Here is a 22,666-nt window from a genome sequence, read left to right as displayed (position 1 = left end):
CATCTCTTCTTGCTTGCTTGATTGCAAGGAGTCCTTCCTTTCCTTCCTTTTTTAACTCCTCCTTTATATTTCTTTCCTCCTTTCTCTTCTCTCTTCTTTCCTCTCTTCCTTTCTCTCTGCCTTTTTCTTTTTGCCCCGCTCTGACCTTTCTTTGTCTCTCCTTCTCTTCTGCTTCCACCCTTGTCTCTTCACTTCTTCTTTACCAAAACGTTTTTAAAAATAGCTGCACCACGCTCACCATGAAGGAGGGACACGCCCTTTGGCAAGAGCTCTCGTTCCTCCTCCCTAGCACCTTCCTACGGTCCATGCACCTGCAACTTCCCGTCCCCTCAGGATGAAGGCCACACTCCTCAGCCTCCAGTCCTCTCCGGGACCCGGCAGATAACACAGCAAGGCAATCACATGGCAAAGAACAGCTCCGTGACATCAGAACACAATCCACCACCCTCTGAAACACAAGCCCAAGACCCAGGTACTTCAACATCTAATAAAACAGGATCCGACTCAGTCGGGAACTCGAACCCATCACAGCCCACCACGACAACCCTCCAGGAAGGCTCACAAAGCACGGGGCAACCACAGCTCCCCAGCACTCTTCATGTACCTTGGGGAAGAACTATTCTTCCTCACTCATTTCCCACCTGCGCAATGACTGTTCAGCTCTTGCTTCCCCTTTCACGCAGTCAGGTTCTGCCAGAACAACACGGCAAGAACCTCCGTACCCAGGGGCATTGGTCCCCACGGAATATCTCTCAGCATTAGCATGATCCACGCATCACACAGCCAAACAAAAGCCACCCAGGAAACACCGCGGCATTTTCACTGAGAACATCTTCTGGATGCCCAACACATCCACTCCCAGAAACGCATTAAGGTCCCTCCTCCACCTGTCCCGGCTGCCGCCTGCTCCCACCGTGCCTGGAAGCAGCAGCAGAGGAACGAGAGCAGGCAGTGGTGCTTTGCTGCTCCAACCCTACAGGCATTACAACCCAGGCAACCTTCGCTCGATCCAACAGGAAAATGCCACAACTGAGCAGGAACAAAAGCACATCTGTCTCTCAAACACATCCACTGTAGGTGTGAGCGACTTACCTGGAGCATCACTGGGTGCTTCTTCAGAAATGAAACATTTTCAGGGAGGGGAATTGGATTTCAAGGATATTTTCCCTTAACATTATCAGTGTTTCTGGGGAAGCTGGACAGGAGAAAATGGCTCATGTTCTGCAAAAAGTGGACAATGCCCAGTGCCCCTCATGCACTTCTGTCACAGGGGAAGCAGGAGGGACACCTCAAAGCTAAGGACATTCTCTCAACGTCAACCTTAGCTCAGGAGACTCGAAAAGCCATTCCCCACACTGATGGACAACTGCCCGAAACTGCCACCCAACAGCTGCCAAAATTCAGCAGTCGGCATTTCATCCACGTTACCAATGTGAGAGAAGGAAAAAAAAAATGGATGGAAGTTTTTTGTGAGAGGAGAAGAAAAGCAAATATCCCATTCTGCTCTATTGAAACACAAGGTTTGACATCGTCTTGTATACAGACAATACTTGTTCCTCTCTGTAGCAGGACTAAGAGCAGACAGGTAACCAAGGAGAGGCTCAGAGAAGGCTGGCCAAATGTGATTGAAATTTGGAAAAGCTCCGGTTTGCCCAACACCATTCCCCATCCAAGGGGAGGGCTCCAAGCTGAGTATGGCAGATGTCTGCTCATCTGACAGGAACCGTACAGAGAACACCAAGGCACGAGGACATGCAGCGCTTCTGGAGGTCCTGAGAGGATCCCAGGCAAGCAGCACGGTGCGCCGGGCGTCTTCCCAAGGCTTTCTACTGCAATCCTCTATCCCAAGCCCTGGGAAACGGCATCTCCACAGCTGAGCACACATCCTCCAGTTCTTCCCCAGTGACACACTCCATGTTCTACACAGCATCTCCATTTCCTCAGGAAAGACGCTTCCCCACTCAAAGTCACCCTCCCCCTGATTGCCCCAAGCCCTACTCCGTGCCACTCGGAGGATCGCGGCCACAGTACCCACACATTTCTCCACCACAACACCAAGCCCCAGCACTAAAGCCCATACTGAGCATGACCCAGGCCTTCACACATCCTCACCTTCCCTCACAACTGGCACAAAGAACATCTGGAGGGATGCAAAGCCACACAGTGACTGGCAGGCTCTTCCCAGCTGCTGGAACTCCACCACGAATGCCTTGTGCCTCTTCAGCAATCTCAGATGGAAACACCACAGAGCTGCACAGCAGAGGTCTTAACGATTCTGTGATGGGAGCTGGGAGAGCTTGTGCTGGGTTTGTGTGTGTGCCGGGTTTTTGGTAGCAGGGGAGGGCGCAACAGTGGTGGCCCCTTTCAGAAGCTTCTCGAAGCTCCCCTGGCTCCATGTTGACCAACTCTGGCTGAGCCAATTAGCAATGGTGGCTGTGCCTCTCTGATAACATATGTAAGGAAGGGAATGTGTGAGGAAGAGTTGTGAGAAGGACACCTGTGTGAACACCGAGGTCAGATGAAGAAAGGATGAGGAAGGGGGGAGGTGTGACAGTGCAGAGACACCCCCCCTGTATACCGAGGTGAGATGCAGGGACCCCCCTGTCACCCATGGAGGTCCATGGTGGAGCAGAGATCTGCCTGCAGCCTGGGAAGGACTCTGATTTGTGGAAACAGACTCTACACTCAGACAGTTATACAGCAGGTATGTTTACTCCGGCACCGGGGTGCAAGGGGATTTCTCCACAAAGCTTGCACCCCCCCAGCACATTTTACCAAAAACTTATCAAGTGTGCATATACATATTCATTGATTACATAACACAAATATCCACATGCATGAGTGAGGCTGGGTTAGCTCTAGAGGCTGGTGTCAGCAGTTTATATTCCCTTTGCACCTGCATGTTGCCTCCTGGGGGCCATCTCCGGGGTCTGTTGGAGGAAGGCTCACAGTCCTCCTCACCTTGTACTTTTCCTCGGAGCATGTGCAGATTCTCTCAGCCAATTTCTTGAATAACAAGAGTGTTTTCAGCCGGTTTACTCATTCGATCTTATCTAAAAGTACCAGTGTATCCATTTCGACCGTCCATATATGGCTATCTTATTCATTACCAAGACTAAACTAGTTAGAGCACATCTGCTTTCCAAGCACAAGAAGCATATTTTTGCTGAACATGGTAATTCTTGGTAAGTTTCCACAGAAAACTGCTTTGTTTTGATGAACACAGTAGTCCTTGGTGAGCTTCCACAGAGCAGTCAGGGCAAGCAGGATTATTAAGCAATATTCAGAAATCATTATAAGTTGCTATAAGTAAATACATTGCAAAGAAGGTGAGCGTTTCCTTGTATCAACTCATGTTGGAGAAACCTCGCAGAACACTGTCTCCTGTGAGAGGGACACCACGCACGAGCAGGGGAATGTGAGGTTTCTGCCCTCTGAGGAGGGAGGAGTGGCGGACTGGCTGTAACCCCCCCATTCCCTGCCCCCTGTGCCACTGGCGGGGAGAAGGTAGAGAGGTCGGGATCAAAGCTGAGCCCAAGAAGAAGGGAGGGGTGCAGAAGGTGTTTTTTAAGATGTGTTAATGCTTTTCACTGTCCCACTCTCTCTTGTTAAGTGTTGTCATTGTTAGTGTTTGAATTCAAGTGATGGTTTTTCTTCCCCTAACGAGTCTGTCTTTTGCCTGTAACCATAATGGTTGAGTCAGCCCTCTCTGACTTTATCCCAATTCCCGAGTCTTTCACTTTATTTCCTCCTTCCCATTCCTGAGGGGGAAGGGCTGAGTGAACAGCTGCCTGGTGCTCAGTTTCCCTCTGGGCTCAAACCATGACACAGCTCTGATCCCAGTCCACACGGGTTTCATTCTTCAGGACAACCACACCAAACGCTGAAGCACCAGCGCACCCACGATGTCAACTGGGTGGGGGAATTTGTACCACAGAAAACCAGAGCTGGGCTGCTGTGAAGGATTTGGCACCAACGTGCACATATCGGAGTTAAGCATGACAAGGGGACACACCATCTCTGCCGAGGCCGACTGTGCAAGTGCAGAAGGAGGGGAAATCAAGCACACACAGATTACACCCACCTCCTCCTCACACCCGCTTACAAATCCTGCCCAAGGAGGAGAAAGGAACCATCACGGCAACATCAACGCATGTGGAAGCTGCTATGGATGCCCACCACTACACAAGGACATCGGGCTGAAGCACTGCACAACACTCTTCTCAAAAACAGCGGGAAATGGTTCATTGGACAATGTCCAGCACTCTACATCTCATCTCCTCTTACCAGCACATTCCCTACGGCAACCACGTAGCAGCACGAGGGACTGTCTCTGGTGGCAGATCTGCACAAACATCATGAGCATTTCAATATCACACACTATCTCAAGATCCAGAAGGCCTCCAACTCCAGAGCAACTGCCACAATACTCAGACCTTGCTCAACACCAACAGCATGCCCAGCTCTCAAGCCTGCTCAGAGCATGACCCAGGCTTTGCACATCCTCACTTACCCCCATGACCGGCACAAAGAACATATGGAGGGATGCAAAGCCACACAGCATTCGGCAGGCTCTTCCCAGATGCTTCAACTTCACCGTTCACTAATGCTTTGTGCCTTTTCAGCAATCTCAGATGGAAACACCACAGAGCTGCACATCCGAGTTCTTAAAGGTTCTGTGCTTAGAGCTGTGACAGTCTGATCCCAGGCCACATGGATTTTGTTCTTGCAGAAGAACACATATAATGCCAAATGCAAGCGGTCTCATGACGTCAACAAGGTGAGAGAATTTCTATGATAGAAAACCAGAGCTCGATGCTGTGCTGGGTTTGGTGTGTACGTGCACATCTCTGAATGAGTTAATAATGACAAGACAACACAACAGCTCCACTGCAGCCACCTGGATTTCACCCACCTCCTCATGTGTCCTTACAAATCCTGCCTGATGAGGTTGCCATCATGGCAACACCAACGGCTGTGCAAGCTCCTCTAGATGCCCACCACAACACAAGGACAGCAGATGGAAGCACTACCCTCCCACAACACCCTTCCCAAAACCCCATCGAAGATGTTCATCAGACAGTATTCAGCAGGCTGCATGTCACCCCCCCTTACCCACACATTGCCTACAGCAGGCAGCACCAGCACAAGGGACTGTCGGCGGCGGGAGATACTCATAACCTCAAAAGACACTGTGGGCATTTCAGTCCCACACACTAACTCCAGATCTAACAGGCCTCATAGTCCAGACCCTTGGAGCCTGGGAGTCGATCCCGGGCAGGAACACTCTGTGCCCAACCTGCCTCAAGCTTTCCTCTGGGCGTCCTCCACTCCCCACTCTGGGACACGTGTTCTCAAGACAAGCACATCAGCTCCCATAACTGCCTTCTTATGACATGGCCCATGGTCTTCCCAAGGATTTCCACTTCCTGCAGACAAGTCCTCCCACTCCTCAAGGTCACCCTTCACATCAGGCAATGGCCAGACCCTGCTCAGTGCCACATTCACCTCTGTGACGTGTCACAGTCTCCTTTCACACCTCAAGGCTCAAGTCGACCTCCCATCCGTGAGAGCACGATAAAAAACCACACAGAGGTATCACATACACGGTGCCAGCAGACTCTCTGCTCCTGAACTGTCACGTCTGGCCACGCTTCAACTATCTCAGATGGAAATGTTGCAGACCTGACAGCAATACTCTTTCTAAAGCAGATGTGGAGACAGTTCTGAATGGCAACGGCATTGAAATCATCTGCGAGAGAACAACCCAAGTGTTGATGATCACCCCTCTGTAATGGATGCTATTGACTTGTGTAGAGAATTCTGTGTAGGTTTTGTTTTGGTGGGTTGGTTTGGTTGACTTTTGCTTGTTTTTCCCAAAAGATTTCCAGGGCTTCTATTGTAAAGGTGTGGCTGCTGATGCAAATTTTGAAAGAACAACATAACAGGACAGTGTACGTCACCCCACTTCTCTGGCCAGGAACGCAAGTCCACAGCCTGGGAGACGAGGGGAGCAAGAACAGAAAAATTCCATTTCCAACACCTACCTTGGAGGAGACTCCTCTGCCTGAATAACTGATATGACTAAGTGCAGCTGACACATGCTTGGGGAAAAAGAAGTCCATATCGCCTCCCTACTTTCTTAAAGACTCTGGTGAGACAAGTGAAATGGAGGAAATGCACCAACAGGAGAAAAATCCCCAAAGTCCCAATTGTCATCTTGCATCACGTCTCTTCAAAGGACAATCATCCTTGAATGAAGTCAAAGTGACAACGGCTCACACTTCATGGCCACAGTGGTGAAACACTGGACACGAGGACAAGGTATTAAGTGCGTGATCAAACACACACAGATTACACCGGCCCCCTCAAACCATCCACTTACAAATCCCACCTGAGGAGAAGCAACGAACCGTCATGGACACATCAATGGATGTGGAAGCTGCTATGGATGCCCATCACCACACAAGGACAGCAGGCTGAAGCGCTACCCTCCCACAACCCCTTTCTCAAGACAAGAAGGAAAAGGTCAATCAGACAGGATTCAGAAGTCTGCACATCACCCCCCTTACCAACACATTCCTACGTCAGGCAGGCAGCAGCACAAGGGACTGCTCTGCTGCAAGATCTTCATAACCTCAAGAGACTCTGTGGGCATTTCAGTACCACACACTATCTCAAGATCCAGAAGGCCTCCAACTGCAGAACCTTGGAGCCTGGGAAAGGATCCTGGGCAGGAACATTCTGTGCCCTTCCCGCCTCAGGCTTTTCTCTGATCAACCACTGCTCCCCACTCTGGGACACCGTTCTCAAGACAAACACATCATCTCCTATTCTTGTCTTCTTCTGATATGCAGAGGGAATCAAAGAATGAGATGAGAGATGAGGAGAAGGAACAACAGGAAACCAAAATTGATTCCAGCCCACTCAGCACCGGTAAGAAGACAGTACAGAGTGCCTGGGGACCATCACCACCACAGCCGGCGTGTCCTGCACTCCTTCAGCAAGCTCGGGTGCAAATGCCACACATCAGCAAGCAAGAGCGGCCCCAAAGCCCACGTCGTGGCACCTCTCCCCGCAAGCGGCAGTGACTTGACTGAACGGGACGACAACTGCCACCCACAACAGCAAAGCCCAGCGGAGGACGGGAACTGCTGCTGCTGGGGGCGGCGGCAACGCCTTCACTTCCCCCCACCCCCGCAGCCCCAGCAAGAGCCCCGGGGCTGCGGGGAGGACGCGAGGGCAGAGGCAAAGGTGCCACCACCACCCTTCAGCCCCCGCCACGCACCCACCGCCCGCAGGCCCCGCGGAATGAGCCCGGCTCCCACCAGCGCCTGCGCACGGGACGCGCCAGAAGGGCGGCAGCGGGCAAGGGGCGTCGGGGGAAGGGCCGGCAGGCGACAGAGGGACGGAGAGAGGCAGGGAGAGAGGGAGGGAGAGAGGGAAGGAGGGAGGGCCACTGACCGTGTCCAGCAGAGCGGGCGGCTCCGGCTGCGTCTCCTTCGCCGCGGGGCCGGGCGGCGGCGGGAAGTTGGGGCTGAAAACCATCAGGTCGCTCTTGCCCGCGCCGTCCGCCACGCACAGGCTCCGGCTCTGCCGCTGCGAGTATGACCAGCTCCCCACTTCGCTGGCGCACACCAGCGTCGCCGGCCCGGGCCCCGACAGCACGGCCGCCCGCGGCGCCCACCGCGACGCCCCGTACAGCACCACGGCCAGCAGGAACAGGCTCGACACCGCGCAGATGGCCACCACCAGCCACACGTTCGTCGCCGCTGCCGCCGCCGCCGCCGCCGCCGGGCCGCCCTCCGCCGCCCGCAGCCCCGACCCCGACGAGGACGACGAGGACGAGCCCGCGGCCGCCAGCGCCGCCTCGGCGCCCTCCACCAGCGACACGCTCAGCGTGGCCGTGGCCGAGCGCGCCGGCTCCCCGTGGTCCCGCACCACGATCACCAGCCTCTGCCGCGGGCCGTCCGCCTCCTCCAGCGCCCGCGCCGTGCTCACCTCGCCGCTGTACAGCCCCACGCGGAACGGGCCCTTCCCCCGCGGCTCCCACAGCTCGTAGCGCAGCCACGCGTTGTAGCCCGAGTCCGCGTCCACCGCGCGGATCTTCGCCACCACCTGCCCCGCCGGCGCCCCCCACGCCGCCCACGCCCACCACGCCCCCGAGCCCGGCCCCGACGCCGCCGAGCCCGCGGCCCCGGGCCCCGGCCCGCCGCCGGCTGCCGGCAGCAGCGCCGGCGCGTTGTCGTTCTCGTCCACCACGAAGAGCTGCACCGTGGCGTTGCCGCACAGCGGCGGCTCCCCCGCGTCCACCGCCCGCACCTCGAACTGCAGCACCTGCACCTCCTCGTAGTCCAGCGGCTGCAGCGCCCACAGCCGCCCGCTCTCCGCGTCCACCGACACGTAGCTCGACGCCGCCCGCCACCCGCCGCCCGCCGCCGCGCCCCCGCCGCCGCCCTCCCACACCGAGTAGCTCACGCGCCCGTTGCCCGCCTCGTCCGGGTCCCGCGCCCACAGCCGCGCCAGCTCCGCGCCCGCCGCGTTGTTCTCCCGCGCCAGCACCGTGTACACGGCCTGCGCGAACGCCGGCGCGTTGTCGTTCACGTCCGACACCGGCACCCGCACCCCGCGCCTGGCGCGCAGCGGCGGCGCCCCGCCGTCCTCCGCCCGCACCTCCACCTCGTACTCCGACACCCGCTCCCGGTCCAGCGCCTCCCGCAGCACCAGCGAGTACGAGCCCGCGAACGTCGCCACCAGCCCGAACGGCGCCGCCGGCCACACCGCGCAGCGCACCCGCCCGTTCGCCCCCGAGTCCCGGTCCGACACGCTCAGCAGCGCCACCACCGTCCCCACCGGCGCGTCCTCCGCCACCGGCACCGACAGCGACGTCACCCACACCTCGGGCGCGTTGTCGTTCACGTCCAGCACCTCCACCACCACCTTGCAGTGACCCGACAGCGGGGGGGAGCCTCTGTCTTTCGCCTTAACGTGTAGCTCGTAGAAAGTCACTGTCTCAAAATCCAGAGCACCCGTCAAACGGATCTCCCCGCTTTTCGCATCGATGTTGAATACTTCTGAGGCCGAGGGAGGAACAAAAGTATCAATTTCGTAAATCACTTCTCCATATATTCCCAAGTCCGTGTCCGTCGCGTTCACCCGCGCCACCAGCGTCCCCTCTGCAGCGCTCTCCGGCAGCTGCACTTTATACACCGACTGGTTGAACTGGGGCGCGTTGTCGTTCACGTCCAGCACCGACACCACCAGCTCCATCGTGCCCGTCAGCGACGGCCGGCCCCCGTCACTCGCCGTCACCACCAGCCGGTGCACGGGCACCGTCTCGCGGTCCAGCGCTTTCGCGAGCACCAGGAACAGGGATTCTCGGTATTCTTCACTCCGCTGTAAATCCAGGGAGAAGTGCTCGCTGGGGCTGAGGGTGTAGGAGAGCTGCGCGTTCGTCCCGATATCCGCATCCGACGCGCCCTCCAGCGGGAACCGAGAGCCCGGCAGCGTGGTGAATTCCGCGATGCTGAGGTTTCTGCGGGCGGCGGGGAAGAGCGGGGCATTGTCGTTGATGTCGGTGACCTCCAGCTCCACGTGGAAGACGCGCAGCGGCCGCTCCACCAGCACCTCCAGGCGCAGGGCGCACGGCGCGCTCTTCCCGCACAGCTCCTCCCGGTCCAGCCGCGAGCTCACCACCAGCGCCCCGCTCGCCCCGCTCACCTCCACGCTCGCCCGCCGGCCCTGCGCCACCAGCCGCAGCCGCCGCGCCTCCGCCTCGCCCGCCTCCAGGCCCAGGTCCTGCGCCAGCCGGCCCACCACCGTCCCGGCCTTGGCTTCCTCCGGCACCGAGTAGCGCACCTGCCCGCCGCCCAGCGCCCAGGCCGCCGCCAGCACCAGCACCCGCACCGCGGGGCCCCCGCACACGCCCATCGCCGCCGCCGCCGCCGGCACCCGCCCGGGCCCCGCACGGCTCCCCGCCGCCGCCCGCACGCCCCGGCTCTCCTGCCCGCCCCGCGCCGCCCCCCCGCGCTCACAGCCGGGCTCTCCGCCGCACCGGGGCGGAGCCGCCCGAGCCGAGCCGCCGTTTCTGAGCCTGCAGCGACACCGTGTGCTGCTCCGCCGCCTCACGCGCTGCCCACGAGCGCCCGCGCCGCCGGCCCCGACCTGCTCAGCCCCTCTCCCGGCCCTGACCGCCCTTCTGCCCGCTCCTTCGCTCTTGCTTTCTCCTCCTGCAGCGCTCTCTGCTTGCACACAGCCCTCGCTCGCCCTCGCCCGCTTTCCTCTTGCCGCCTCCCGCTCCCTTGTCCTGACCGTTTCTTCCTTTCTCTTCCGACTCGGTTCGTCTCTTTCCACGACCGTCCCTCTCCTCCTTCTCTTCGCTCTTTCTTCTCTCCCGTCTTCCTCTTCTCTTCCTTCTCCTGCTCGGGCTTGCCCTGCCGCCCCCCGCTCTCTCCGCCCCTTGCCCTTCTCTTTCCACCCTTCTCTCTTCTTTCCCCCCGATCGCAGCTCACCAGCCGCCGCCTCCGCGGCCGAGACCAGCAGAGTCGCACCCATCGGCGCTAATGACGGGGCAGCAGCGCCGGAGCGCGGGACTCGAGCCAAGGCCGAGGCTCTCAGGGACCAGCTCTGTTCAGCGCCGAGAGCTCAGGTCGGTGCGTGCCGCTCATCTCCTTTACGGTTCCATTCTCACTCCTCCGTGTCATCGTCCTTCCTTCCTTCCTTGCTGGCTTGCTTTTTACTTGCATAGTGTCGGTCCTTCGGCTCTTTTTCCTTTCCATCTGCATTTCCTTCTGCCATTTCATTTTTCACACCATTTTTCTCTCTTCCCTTTCTCTTTCCTTCTTTCCCCTGTTTCAGTTTTGCCTACCCTCTTCTTCTGTTCTTCTTCTTTACTAAAATGTTCCCAAATGTCTACACCATGCTCACAGTGAAGCATGGACATGTCCCGTGGAAAGAGCTCTCCTTCCTCTTCCTCACCACCCTTCACCAAGCCTTGCAGAGTGCACCGCAGTACCGAGGATGCCGAGTTCCTCAACTCCATTCAGCATCTCGAGATAACATCAGTGCATGCTGGGAATCTTCCTCAATCATCTCTTCTTGCTTGCTCGCTTGCAAGGAGTCCTTCCTTTCCTTCCTTTTTTTTTACTCCTTCTTTCCTCCTTTCTCTTCTCTCTTCTTTCCTCTCTTCCTTTCTCTCTGCCTTTTTCTTTTTGCCCCGCTCTGACCTTTCTTTGTCTCTCCTTCTCTTCTGCTTCCATCCTTGTCTCTTCATTTCTTCCTTTACCAAAATGTTTTAAAAATAGCTGCACGACACTCACCATGAAGGAGGGACACGCCCTTTGGCAAGAGCTCTCGTTCCTCTTCCCTAGCACCTTCCTACGGTCCATGCACCTGCAACTTCCCCTCCCCTCGGCATGAAGGCCACACTCCTCAGCCTCCAGTCCTCTCCGGGACCCGGCAGATAACACAGCAAGGCAATCACATGGCAAAGAACAGCTCTGTGACATCAGAACACAATCCACCACCCTCTGAAACACAAGCCCAAGACCCAGATACTTCAACATCCAATAAAACAGGAGCCAAACAGCCCAGGGGAGTCTCTCAGTCGGGAACGGAAACCCATCACAGCCCCGCACGACAACCCTCCAGGAAGGCTCACAAAGCACGGGGCAACCACAGCTCCCCAGCACTCTTCATGTACCTTGGGGAAGAACTATTCTTCCTCACTCATTTCCCACCTGCGCAATGACTGTTCAGCTCTTGCTTCCCCTTTCACGCAGTCAGGTTCTGCCAGAACAACACGGCAAGAACCTCCGTACCCAGGGGCATTGGTCCCCACGGAATATCTCTCAGCATTAGCATGATCCACGCATCACACAGCCAAACAAAAGCCACCCAGGAAACACCGCGGCATTTTCACTGAGAACATCTTCTGGATGCCCAACACATCCACTCCCACAAACACATTAAGGTCCCTCCTCCACCTGTCCCGGCTGCCGCCTGCTCCCACCGTGCCTGGAAGCAGCAGCAGAGGAACGAGAGCAGGCAGTGGTGCTTTGCTGCTCCAACCCTACAGGCATTACAACCCAGGCAACCTTCGCTCGATCCAACAGGAAAATGCCGCAGCTGAGCAGGAACAAAAGCACATCTGTCTCTCAAACACATCCACTGTAGGTGTGAGCGACTTACCTGGAGCATCACTGGGTGCTTCTTCAGAAATGAAACACTTTCAGGGGAGGGGAATTGGTTTTAAGGGACATGCTCCCTTAACTTTATCAGCAATTTCGGGGGACGCTGGACAGAAAAAATTTCTCATGTTCTTCAAAAGCTTTGAAAACCCTGGACAGTGTGCACTGCTCCCTCATGCACTTCTGTCACAGGGGAAGCAGGAGGGACTCCTCAAAGCTAAGGACGTTCTCTCAACGTCAACCTCAGCTCAGCAGAGGGGAAAGATCTTCCCACACACAGTTGGAAAACTGCCCAAACATCTGCAACCTGACAGCTGCCAGAATTCCACCCTCTGCATCTCATCCAACACATCGCCAGTGTGGGAGAAGAAAAAACAAACCGGTGGGGGCTCTCACTAACACCAGAGAAGAAAACCAAAGGAACCCCTTCCACTGCACTGAAACGCCAGGTCTGCCAACATCTGGAACACAGAGACCACTTCTTCCCCTCCCTAGCAAGACTACGACCAGAGGCTGAGGAGACGTTCAGAGAAGGCTGCAAGAGGGATTCAAATTTCAAAGAGCTTCTCTTTGACCAACAGCATTCCCTGTCAAAAACAAGGCATTAAAAATGCGTACGGCAGTCATCTTCAAAAGCAGTAATACCTCAGAGAACAACAGGGTGCGAGGATACGGGGAACCCCGTGCGCTGGGGCTTTTCTCAAGGTTTTCTCCTGGCATCTTCTATCCTGTGCCGTGGGAAATGGCATCTCCACAGCTAAGCAGACATTCCCCAGCCCTTCCCCAGCGACACAGACTGTGTTCTACCCAGCAGCTCCGTTTCCCTCAGGCAAGACTCTGCCGCACTCCAAGTCACCCTCCCCGTGACACATGCCCAGGCCCTACCTGGAGCCACTCGCACCATCACTGCCAAAATACTCAGACACTGCTCAGCCCCAACAACATGTCCAGCTCTAAACCCCGCTCTGCGTCTGAGCCAGGCCTTTGCACATCCTCACCTTCCCCCCAGTCGGCACAGAGAACATAAGGAGGGATGCAAAGCCACACAGCATTCGGCAGGCTCTTCCCAGCTGAGTAAAATTCCCCAGCAAATGCTTTTTGCCTTTTCAGCAATCTCACATGGAAACACCACAGAGCTGCACGTTAGAGTTCTTAAGGATTCTGTGATGAGGGTTGTGACAGCTCTGATCCCAGACCACACGGATTTTGTTCTTCGAGAGAACCACACCAAATGCTGAAGCACAAGCGCACTCACAATGTCAACTGGGTGGGAGAATTTGTACCAGAGGACAACAGAGCTGGGCTGCTGTGCAGGGTTTGGCGTGTACGTGCACATGTCAGAAGGAGCCATGTGTGACAACAGGACACACCATCTCTACCAAGGCCACCTGTGCAAGTGCACAAGTAGGGGAAGTCGAGAGTACAAAGATTACACCCACCTCACCACGTGTCCTCACAAATCCTGCCTGAGGAGGAGCAAGGAATCACCCTGGCAACATCAACGCATGTGGAAGCTGCTATGGATGCCCACCACTGCACAAGGACAGCGGGCTGAAGCGCTGCCCTCCCACAACCCCTTTCCCAAAACAAGCGGTTCATCAGATGACTTCGAGCAGTGGGCACCTCACCCCTTGTTACCAACACATTGCCTACGTCAGGCAGGCACCAGCACAAGGGACTGCCTCTGGGGGAAGCTCTTCATGACCTCAAAAACTCTGTGGGCATTTCAATATCTCAAGATTTAGGCGGCCTCCAGCTCCAGACCCTGAGAGCCTGGGAGTCAATCCTGGGCAAGAAGACTCTGTGTCCATCCTGCCTCATGCTTTCCTCCAGGCATCCTTTGTTTCCCACTCTGTGACATGCATTCTTAAGACAAGCACAGCATCTCCCATTCTTCTCTTCTTATGACATGGCCCATGGTCTTCCCAAAGATTTCCAGTTCCCGCAGACAAGTCTTCCCACAGCTCATTGTCACCCTTCACATCAGCACATGGCCCAGCCCTACTCAGTGCCACTGCCACATTCACCTCCGTGACATGCCACAGTTTCCTTTCGCACATCAGGGCTCACTCCAGCTCTTGTAGACCCTTCCCATAGATCAGAGCACCACAGAAAGACATTGAGATGATATCACAGTGTCCTCCAGACTCTCCGCAGTAAACCCATCATGTTTGGCAATGCTTCAGCTGTCTCAGGTGGAAATGTCATGCACTGGGGAGCAATAATCCTTCTAAAGGTGATGTCGGGACAGCTCTAAATGGCAATGGCACTGGTTTCCTTCTGTGAAATAACAACCCAAATTTTGATGAGCACAGCACTGTAATGGATGATATCTACTGTGTAGGACAAGTTGGTTTGTGGTTTGGTTTGGTTGGTTTGTTTGGTTTGTTAGGGTTTTTTAATCCAACAGAAGATTTCTGAGTTTTCATACACCGCGATGAAGAGCTATTCTTCCTGCCTCACTGTGATGGTTTAGCCCCTGCCGGGGTCTGAGACCACGCGGCCGCTGCCCCTCCCCCACAAAGGGAGTGAAATACAAAGCCCCAAGACTGAAATAAGGAAAGGTTTAATACAACAATGCAATAGCAACACAACCAACAACAACAATAACAATAACAGTAATAGTGATGGCAATTAACAGAGCAAAATAGCTACCAAATACAGCAGTGGGAAGCACGATGTACAAAACCACGAGTGCATCTCGCTCCTGCGCCAGGAAAAAATGTGACCTGCCAGGATGTGACGTCCGCATGGTATCTGAATAACCCGGCTAGAGCTCCCCCCCCCACTGCTGGGGAAACTTAACCCTATCCTGGTTAAACCAGGACACTCATTTTCCACCTGCATGATGAATGGCAAGCCCTTGCTTTTCCTTTCAGCAAGACATGTACTGCCAGAGCAACATGGCAAGAACCCACGTACCCAGGGGCATTAATACCCACAGAGCACCTCTCCTTCATTAGCATGAGCCACCCAGCACCCATACAAACAAAAGCCATGAAAGTAACACTACGGCATTTTCACTAAGAACATTCTCAGGGTCCTGAGGGCATTGGCTGATGTAGTACCAAGTCACCCTCCAGGATTCTGGAAAAGACACAGCAGTCCAGGGAAGTCCTCGGTGACTGGAAGAAGGGAAGCATTGTGGCCATTTTTAAAAGCAGTACCGACGAGGACCCTGAGAACTACCAGCCTGTCAGCATCACCTCTGTGCCTTGAAGCTCATGGAATGGATCCTCCTAGAAGCTACGCTCAGGCACCCGGAGGACAGGGAGGTGATTTGAGACAGCCAGCACAGCTTCCCCAAGGGTAAGTCTTGCCTCAGCCACGTGGTGGCCTTCTGTGATGGAGTGACTGCGTCAGGGGACAAGGGAAGAGTTTCGGGTGTCACCTATCTGGGCTTCTGTAAGGCCTTTGACATAGTCCCCCACAACATCCTTCTCTCTAATTTGGAGAGATATGGATTTATGGATGGACTGTTCAGTGGATGAGGAATTGGCTGGATGGTCACAGCCAGAGGGTAGTGGTCAATAACGTCCAGGTGAAGATCAGTGACAAGTGGTGTCCGTCAGGGGTCCGTATGGGGACCAGCACTGTTTAACATCTTCATCAGAGACATAGACAGTGGGATCGAGTTCACCCCCAGCAAGTTTCCCAACGACACAAAGCTGAGTGGTGCGGTTGACGTGCCTGAAGGATGGGATGCCATTCAGAGCGACCTGGATAAGCTCAAGAAGTGGGCCCATGCAAAATTCAAGAGGTTCAACAAGGCCAAGTGCAAGGTCCTGTACCTGGGTCTGGGCAGCCCCCAGTATCAATATAGGCTGGGGGATGAAGGGATTGAGAGCAGCCTGGACAAGAAGGACCTGGGGATACTGGTGGATGAAAAGCTGGACATGAGCCACCAGTGTGCACGTGCAGCCCAGAAGCCAACCGTGTCCTGGGCTGCATCACAAGAAACATGAACAGCAGGTCAAGGGAGGGGATTCTGCCCCTCTACTCCGCTCTGGTGAGACCCCACCCGCTGTGCTGTGTCCAGCTCTCGGGTCCTCAGCACAGGATAGACACGGACCTGCTGGAGTGGCTCCAGAGGAGGATCAAAAATGATCAGAGAGATGGAACACCTCTCCTATGAGGACATGCTGAGAGAGTTGGGGGTGTTCACCCTAGAGAAGAGAAGGCTCCCGGCAGACCTTATTGTGGCCTTTCAATACTTAAAGGGGCTTATCAGAAAGATTTGGAAAGACCTTTTAGTAGAGTCTGTTGAGATAGGACAAGGGGTAGTAGTTTTAAACTATAAGAGGGCAGATTTGGACCAGATATAAGATGACATTTTTTACAATGAGGATGGTGAAACACTGGAACACGTGCCCCAGAAAAGTGGTAGATGCCCCTCCCTGGAAACATTCAATGGCAGATGGGACGGGGCTCTGAGCAATCTGATTGAGCTAACGATGACCTTGTTCATTGCAGAGGGGTTGGACAAGATGATCTTTAAGGGTCCCTTCCAACCCAAACTGTTCTACAATTCCCTGGACACCCAACACATCTACTCCAAGGAAAACATCAGGGGCCTTCCTCTACCCGTGCTTGCTGCCACCTGTCCCAGCTGTGCTGGGAGCAGCAGGAAAGGAATGAGAGCAGGCAGTGGTGCTTTGCTGCTCCAATACAGTCAACATTCGGTCAATCCAGCATTAAGTTACCTCGACTAACCAGGAACAAGAGTACACCTGTCTCTCAAACACAGCCCCTTCAGGTACGAGCAACTTTCCTGAGTGACAACCATCACTGGTGGCTTCTTCAGAAAAGAAACATTTTGAGGACAGGACAGTTGCTTCTAAGGAACTTCCTGGGAAGATGGGCAGAAAAAAAATACTCAAGTTCCCCAAAAGCTTTGAAATTTCTGTACATGGTGTCATGCTCCCTCATGCACTTCTATCACAGGGGAAGCAGGTGGGGCACCCAAGAGCTAATGATAGTCTCACAATGTCACCCTCAGCTCGGTATAGTGGAGAAAACCATCCCCCACACCGATGGCCAACCACCCAATCCTCTGCAACCCGAGAGCTGACAGAATTCTGCCATCTGCATCTCATCCACTGGTACTAACACCTTGCCAATGTGAGAGAAGGAAAAAGGAAAGAGTGGGAGTTTTGGGTAAGAGCAAAGAAGAAAACCAAGGGGTCCCATTCAGTGTATTGAAACTCCAGCTCTGCCAACATCTCGGATATGCAGAGCGCTTCTTCCCCTCCCTAGCAAGAGAGGGAGCAGAGAGATGACCAAGGAGAGCTTCAGAGAAGGCTGACAGCATGGTGCAAATTTGGAAAAGCTTCTGTTTGACCAACAATATTCCAGATCAAAACCAATCTCTCAAAGGCAAGTATGGCAGCCGTCATCACATTGGGCAGGAATATCGCAAAGAACAAGAGTGCCCCGAGATATGCAGAACTTCTGGAGGGCCCGAGAGGATCCCAGGCAAGTACCACTGTGATTGGGGACATTTCTCAAGGTTTTCTGCTGGCATCCTCTATTTCGTGCCATGGGGAATAGAACAGCTAAGCAGCTGTTCTCCGATTCTTCCCCAATGACACAGATCAGGTTCTCTCCAGCATCTCCCTTTCCCTCAGGCAACACTCTTCCCCGCTCAAGGTCACACTCCCCGTGACCCATACCCAGGCCCGAGTCACTGCCACTCGGAGCCATCACTGCCACAATACCCACACATTGCTCCAACACAAGAACATGCCCCAGCTCTAAACCCCTCTCTGAGCATGACCCAGGCCTTTGCACGTCCTCACCTTCCCTCACCATTGGCACAAGGAATATATGGAGCAATGCAAAGGCTCTCTCTGACTCTTAGACTCTTCCCAGCTGCCTGGATGCTTTGTGCCTTCTCAGCAACTTCAAAGAGAAATGGAATTCTTAAAGATTCTGTGATCAGAGCTGTGACTGCTCCCATCTCAGTCCACACAGCTCTTATTCTTCAAGAAGACCACACCAAATGCTGAAGTGCAATTGCACTCACGGTGTCAGCTCGGTGGGAGAATTTGTACCACAGAAAACCAGAGCTGGGCTGCTCTGGATGGTTTGGTGTGTCCATTCAGACATCAGAAGCAGCCATGCGTCATAACAGGACCCACCACCTCTACCGAGGCCAACTCTGTAAGCACACACCTAAGCGAAGATGAGTGCACAAAGACTGCACCCACCTCCTCGCGTGCCCTTAAAATCCTGCCTGAGGAGGACCAACGAACCATCATGGCAACATCGACGGCTGTGGAAGCTGCTACGGATGCCCACCACCACACAAGGACAGCAGGCTGAAGCGCTACCCTCCCACCACCCCCTTCCCAGAACAAGAGGGAGAAGGTCCATCAGACAGTATTCAGCAGTCACCATCTCACCAACTCTTATCCAGCACATTTCCTATGTCAGGTAGGTGCCAGCACAGGGGACTGTCTCTGGTGGGAAATTGTCATAACCTCAAAAGACTCTGCGGGCATTTCAATACCACACACTATCCCAAGATCCAGAAGGCCTCCAACTGCAGAACCTGGGAGCCTGGGAAAGGATCCTGGGCAGGAACACTCTGTGCCATTCCTGCCTCATGCTTTCCTCCAGGCATCCTCCACTCCCCACTCTGGGACATGCGTTCTCAGGACAAGCACAGCATCTCCCATTCTTGTCTTCTTATGACATGGCTCATGGTCTCCCCAAGGATTTCCAGTTCCCGCAGACAGGTCATCCCCCTGCACAAGGTCACCCTTCACATAAGGACACAGCCAGGCCCTGCTCAGTGCCACTGCCACATTCACCTCCACAACATGCCACAGTTTCCTTTCCCACCTCAAGGCTCAACCCGACTTTTGCTTGACCCTTCCTGTCCATGAGAGCACCACGAAAAACCATAGAGATGGCATCTCATGGACGGAGTCCAGCAAAGTCTCTGCAGCTGACCCTTCAGGTGTGGCAATCCTTCAGAAATTTCAAAGGGAAAATACTACAAGTCTGAGATCAACACTCAGTAGAAGTGCTGTCGGGAACACGCCAATGACAAAGGGCACTGATTTCATGCTGAGAGAAACCAACCCACATGTTGACGATCACACCAGTACAGCGAATGGTATCTATTGTGTAGCAGGATTTGGTTGAGGGAGCTTTTTGTTGTAGAAAAAAGGATTTTCAGGGAATTTTCTAATGCAAATATTGACAGATTATCAAAACACTTCAGTGCACAACAAGCCACGTCTGCAGCAAGGAATGCAACTTCACAACATGGGCAGGGGAGTGGGAGAAAAGAAGATACTTGTCCACAAAGTCTCTTATAGAGAAGAATGAAAGAAGAAGAGGACAGAGAAGAAACGACAACTCATAACCACACAGTCACCAGTCACAAAATGTAAAAAAGCAGTAGATAAGGCCTGGGGGACCATCACCAGCAATACCTTCACTTCCCCCCCACCCCTGCAGCCCCAGCAAGAGCCCCGGGGACCATCACCACCACAGCCGGCGTGTCCTGCACTCCTTCAGCAAGCTCGGGTGCAAATGCCACACATCAGCAAGCAAGAGCGGCCCCAAAGCCCACGTCGTGGCACCTCTCCCCGCAAGCGGCAGTGACTTGACTGAACGGGACGACAACTGCCACCCACAACAGCAAAGCCCAGCGGAGGACGGGAACTGCTGCTGCTGGGGGCGGCGGCAACACCTTCACTTCCCCCCTCACCCCACCCCCGCAGCCCCAGCAAGAGCCCCGGGACTGCAGGGAGGACGCGAGGGCAGAGGCAAAGGTGCCACCACCACCCTTCAGCCCCCGCCACGCACCCACCGCCCGCAGGCCCCGCGGGATGAGCCCGGCTCCCACCAGCGCCTGCCCACGGGACGCGTCAGAAGGGCGGCAGCGGGCAAGGGGCGTCGGGGGAAGGGCCGGCAGGCGACAGAGGGACGGAGAGAGGCAGGGAGAGAGGGAGGGAGGGAGGGAAGGAGGGAGGGCCACTGACCGTGTCCAGCAGAGCGGGCGGCTCCGGCTGCGTCTCCTTCGCCGCGGGGCCGGGCGGCGGCGGGAAGTTGGGGCTGAAAACCATCAGGTCGCTCTTGCCCGCGCCGTCCGCCACGCACAGGCTCCGGCTCTGCCGCTGCGAGTACGACCAGCTCCCCACTTCGCTGGCGCACACCAGCGTCGCCGGCCCGGGCCCCGACAGCACGGCCGCCCGCGGCGCCCACCGCGACGCCCCGTACAGCACCACGGCCAGCAGGAACAGGCTCGACACCGCGCAGATGGCCACCACCAGCCACACGTTCGTCGCCGCTGCCGCCGCCGCCGCCGCCGCCGGGCCGCCCTCCGCCGCCCGCAGCCCCGACCCCGACGAGGACGACGAGGACGAGCCCGCGGCCGCCAGCGCCGCCTCGGCGCCCTCCACCAGCGACACGCTCAGCGTGGCCGTGGCCGAGCGCGCCGGCTCCCCGTGGTCCCGCACCACGATCACCAGCCTCTGCCGCGGGCCGTCCGCCTCCTCCAGCGCCCGCGCCGTGCTCACCTCGCCGCTGTACAGCCCCACGCGGAACGGGCCCTTCCCCCGCGGCTCCCACAGCTCGTAGCGCAGCCACGCGTTGTAGCCCGAGTCCGCGTCCACCGCGCGGATCTTCGCCACCACCTGCCCCGCCGGCGCCCCCCACGCCGCCCACGCCCACCACGCCCCCGAGCCCGGCCCCGACGCCGCCGAGCCCGCGGCCCCGGGCCCCGGCCCGCCGCCGGCTGCCGGCAGCAGCGCCGGCGCGTTGTCGTTCTCGTCCACCACGAAGAGCTGCACCGTGGCGTTGCCGCACAGCGGCGGCTCCCCCGCGTCCACCGCCCGCACCTCGAACTGCAGCACCTGCACCTCCTCGTAGTCCAGCGGCTGCAGCGCCCACAGCCGCCCGCTCTCCGCGTCCACCGACACGTAGCTCGACGCCGCCCGCCACCCGCCGCCCGCCGCCGCGCCCCCGCCGCCGCCCTCCCACACCGAGTAGCTCACGCGCCCGTTGCCCGCCTCGTCCGGGTCCCGCGCCCACAGCCGCGCCAGCTCCGCGCCCGCCGCGTTGTTCTCCCGCGCCAGCACCGTGTACACGGCCTGCGCGAACGCCGGCGCGTTGTCGTTCACGTCCGACACCGGCACCCGCACCCCGCGCCTGGCGCGCAGCGGCGGCGCCCCGCCGTCCTCCGCCCGCACCTCCACCTCGTACTCCGACACCCGCTCCCGGTCCAGCGCCTCCCGCAGCACCAGCGAGTACGAGCCCGCGAACGTCGCCACCAGCCCGAACGGCGCCGCCGGCCACACCGCGCAGCGCACCCGCCCGTTCGCCCCCGAGTCCCGGTCCGACACGCTCAGCAGCGCCACCACCGTCCCCACCGGCGCGTCCTCCGCCACCGGCACCGACAGCGACGTCACCCACACCTCGGGCGCGTTGTCGTTCACGTCCAGCACCTCCAGCTCCACGCTGCAGTGCCCCGATAAGGGAGGGGAGCCTCTGTCTCTCGCTTCAATACGAAAATCAAATACGCTGACTTCTTCATAATCCAGCGCGCCCGTCAGACGGATCTCCCCCGTCTTCGCGTTGACAGCAATCACATCTCTTCCACTCAGGGGAATGAAGTTGGTCGCCGTGTAGGTCACCTCACTGTTAATTCCCTCGTCCGCGTCCGTCGCGTTCACCCGCGCCACCAGCGTCCCCTCTGCAGCGCTCTCCGGCAGCTGCACTTTATACACCGACTGGTTGAACTGGGGCGCGTTGTCGTTGGCGTCCAGCACCGACACCACCAGCTCCATCGTGCCCGTCAGCGACGGCCGGCCCCCGTCACTCGCCGTCAACACCAGCCGGTGCACGGGCACCGTCTCGCGGTCCAGCGCTTTCGTTAGAACAAGATCAGGGATAATATTCCGGTCATTCGATTTTTGTAAATCCAGGGAGAAGTGCTCGCTGGGGCTGAGGGTGTAGGAGAGCTGCGCGTTGGCCCCGATATCCGCATCCGACGCGCCCTCCAGCGGGAACCGAGAGCCCGGCAGCGACAGTTCCGCGATGCTGAGGTTTCTGCGGGCGGCGGGGAAGAGCGGGGCGTTGTCGTTGATGTCGGTGACCTCCAGCTCCACGTGGAAGACGCGCAGCGGCCGCTCCACCAGCACCTCCAGGCGCAGGGCGCACGGCGCGCTCTTCCCGCACAGCTCCTCCCGGTCCAGCCGCGAGCTCACCACCAGCGCCCCGCTCGCCCCGCTCACCTCCACGCTCGCCCGCCGGCCCTGCGCCACCAGCCGCAGCCGCCGCGCCTCCGCCTCGCCCGCCTCCAGGCCCAGGTCCTGCGCCAGCCGGCCCACCACCGTCCCGGCCTTGGCTTCCTCCGGCACCGAGTAGCGCACCTGCCCGCCGCCCAGCGCCCAGGCCGCCGCCAGCACCAGCACCCGCACCGCGGGGCCCCCGCACTGCCGTGGTGGTCCACAAATGGCCAT

General features: G+C 57.1%; 2 protein-coding genes across 2 annotated transcripts; both read right to left on the bottom strand.

The window, feature by feature from the left end:
• Positions 1-6,672: 6,672 nt before the first annotated feature.
• LOC141949947 (protocadherin alpha-2-like) lies at positions 6,673-9,965 on the bottom strand. Its single transcript, XM_074884134.1, has 3 exons — positions 7,329-9,965; positions 7,060-7,112; positions 6,673-6,846 (listed from the first exon to the last, which is right to left on the bottom strand). The coding sequence occupies exons 1-3, from the start codon at positions 9,928-9,930 to the stop codon at positions 6,673-6,675; spliced, it is 2,829 nt and encodes a 942-aa protein (XP_074740235.1). The 5' UTR covers positions 9,931-9,965.
• Positions 9,966-20,071: 10,106 nt separating this feature from the next.
• LOC141949946 (protocadherin alpha-8-like) lies at positions 20,072-22,666 on the bottom strand. Its single transcript, XM_074884133.1, has one exon. It carries the CDS (start codon positions 22,664-22,666, stop codon positions 20,072-20,074), a length of 2,595 nt encoding a protein of 864 aa, XP_074740234.1.

The sequence above is a fragment of the Strix uralensis genome, chromosome 14 (genome assembly GCF_047716275.1).
Source record: "Strix uralensis isolate ZFMK-TIS-50842 chromosome 14, bStrUra1, whole genome shotgun sequence".
NCBI classification, from domain to species: domain Eukaryota; kingdom Metazoa; phylum Chordata; class Aves; order Strigiformes; family Strigidae; genus Strix; species Strix uralensis.
This window is presented reverse-complemented; position numbering and strand designations above follow the sequence as displayed.

Coding starts and splice junctions, on each gene's coding strand:
- LOC141949947 (XM_074884134.1), bottom strand. CDS start 9,930: ATGGGCGTGTGCGGGGGCCCCGCGGTGCGGGTGCTGGTGCTGGCGGCG. Junction 7,113..7,328: donor CGTCCCGTGCGCAGGCGCTG/GTGGGAGCCGGG, acceptor TGTGGGTGGCAG/TTGTCGTCCCGTTCAGTCAA. Junction 6,847..7,059: donor GCGGGGAGAGGTGCCACGAC/GTGGGCTTTGGG, acceptor TCTGCATATCAG/AAGAAGACAAGAATAGGAGA.
- LOC141949946 (XM_074884133.1), bottom strand. CDS start 22,666: ATGGCCATTTGTGGACCACCACGGCAGTGCGGGGGCCCCGCGGTGCGG.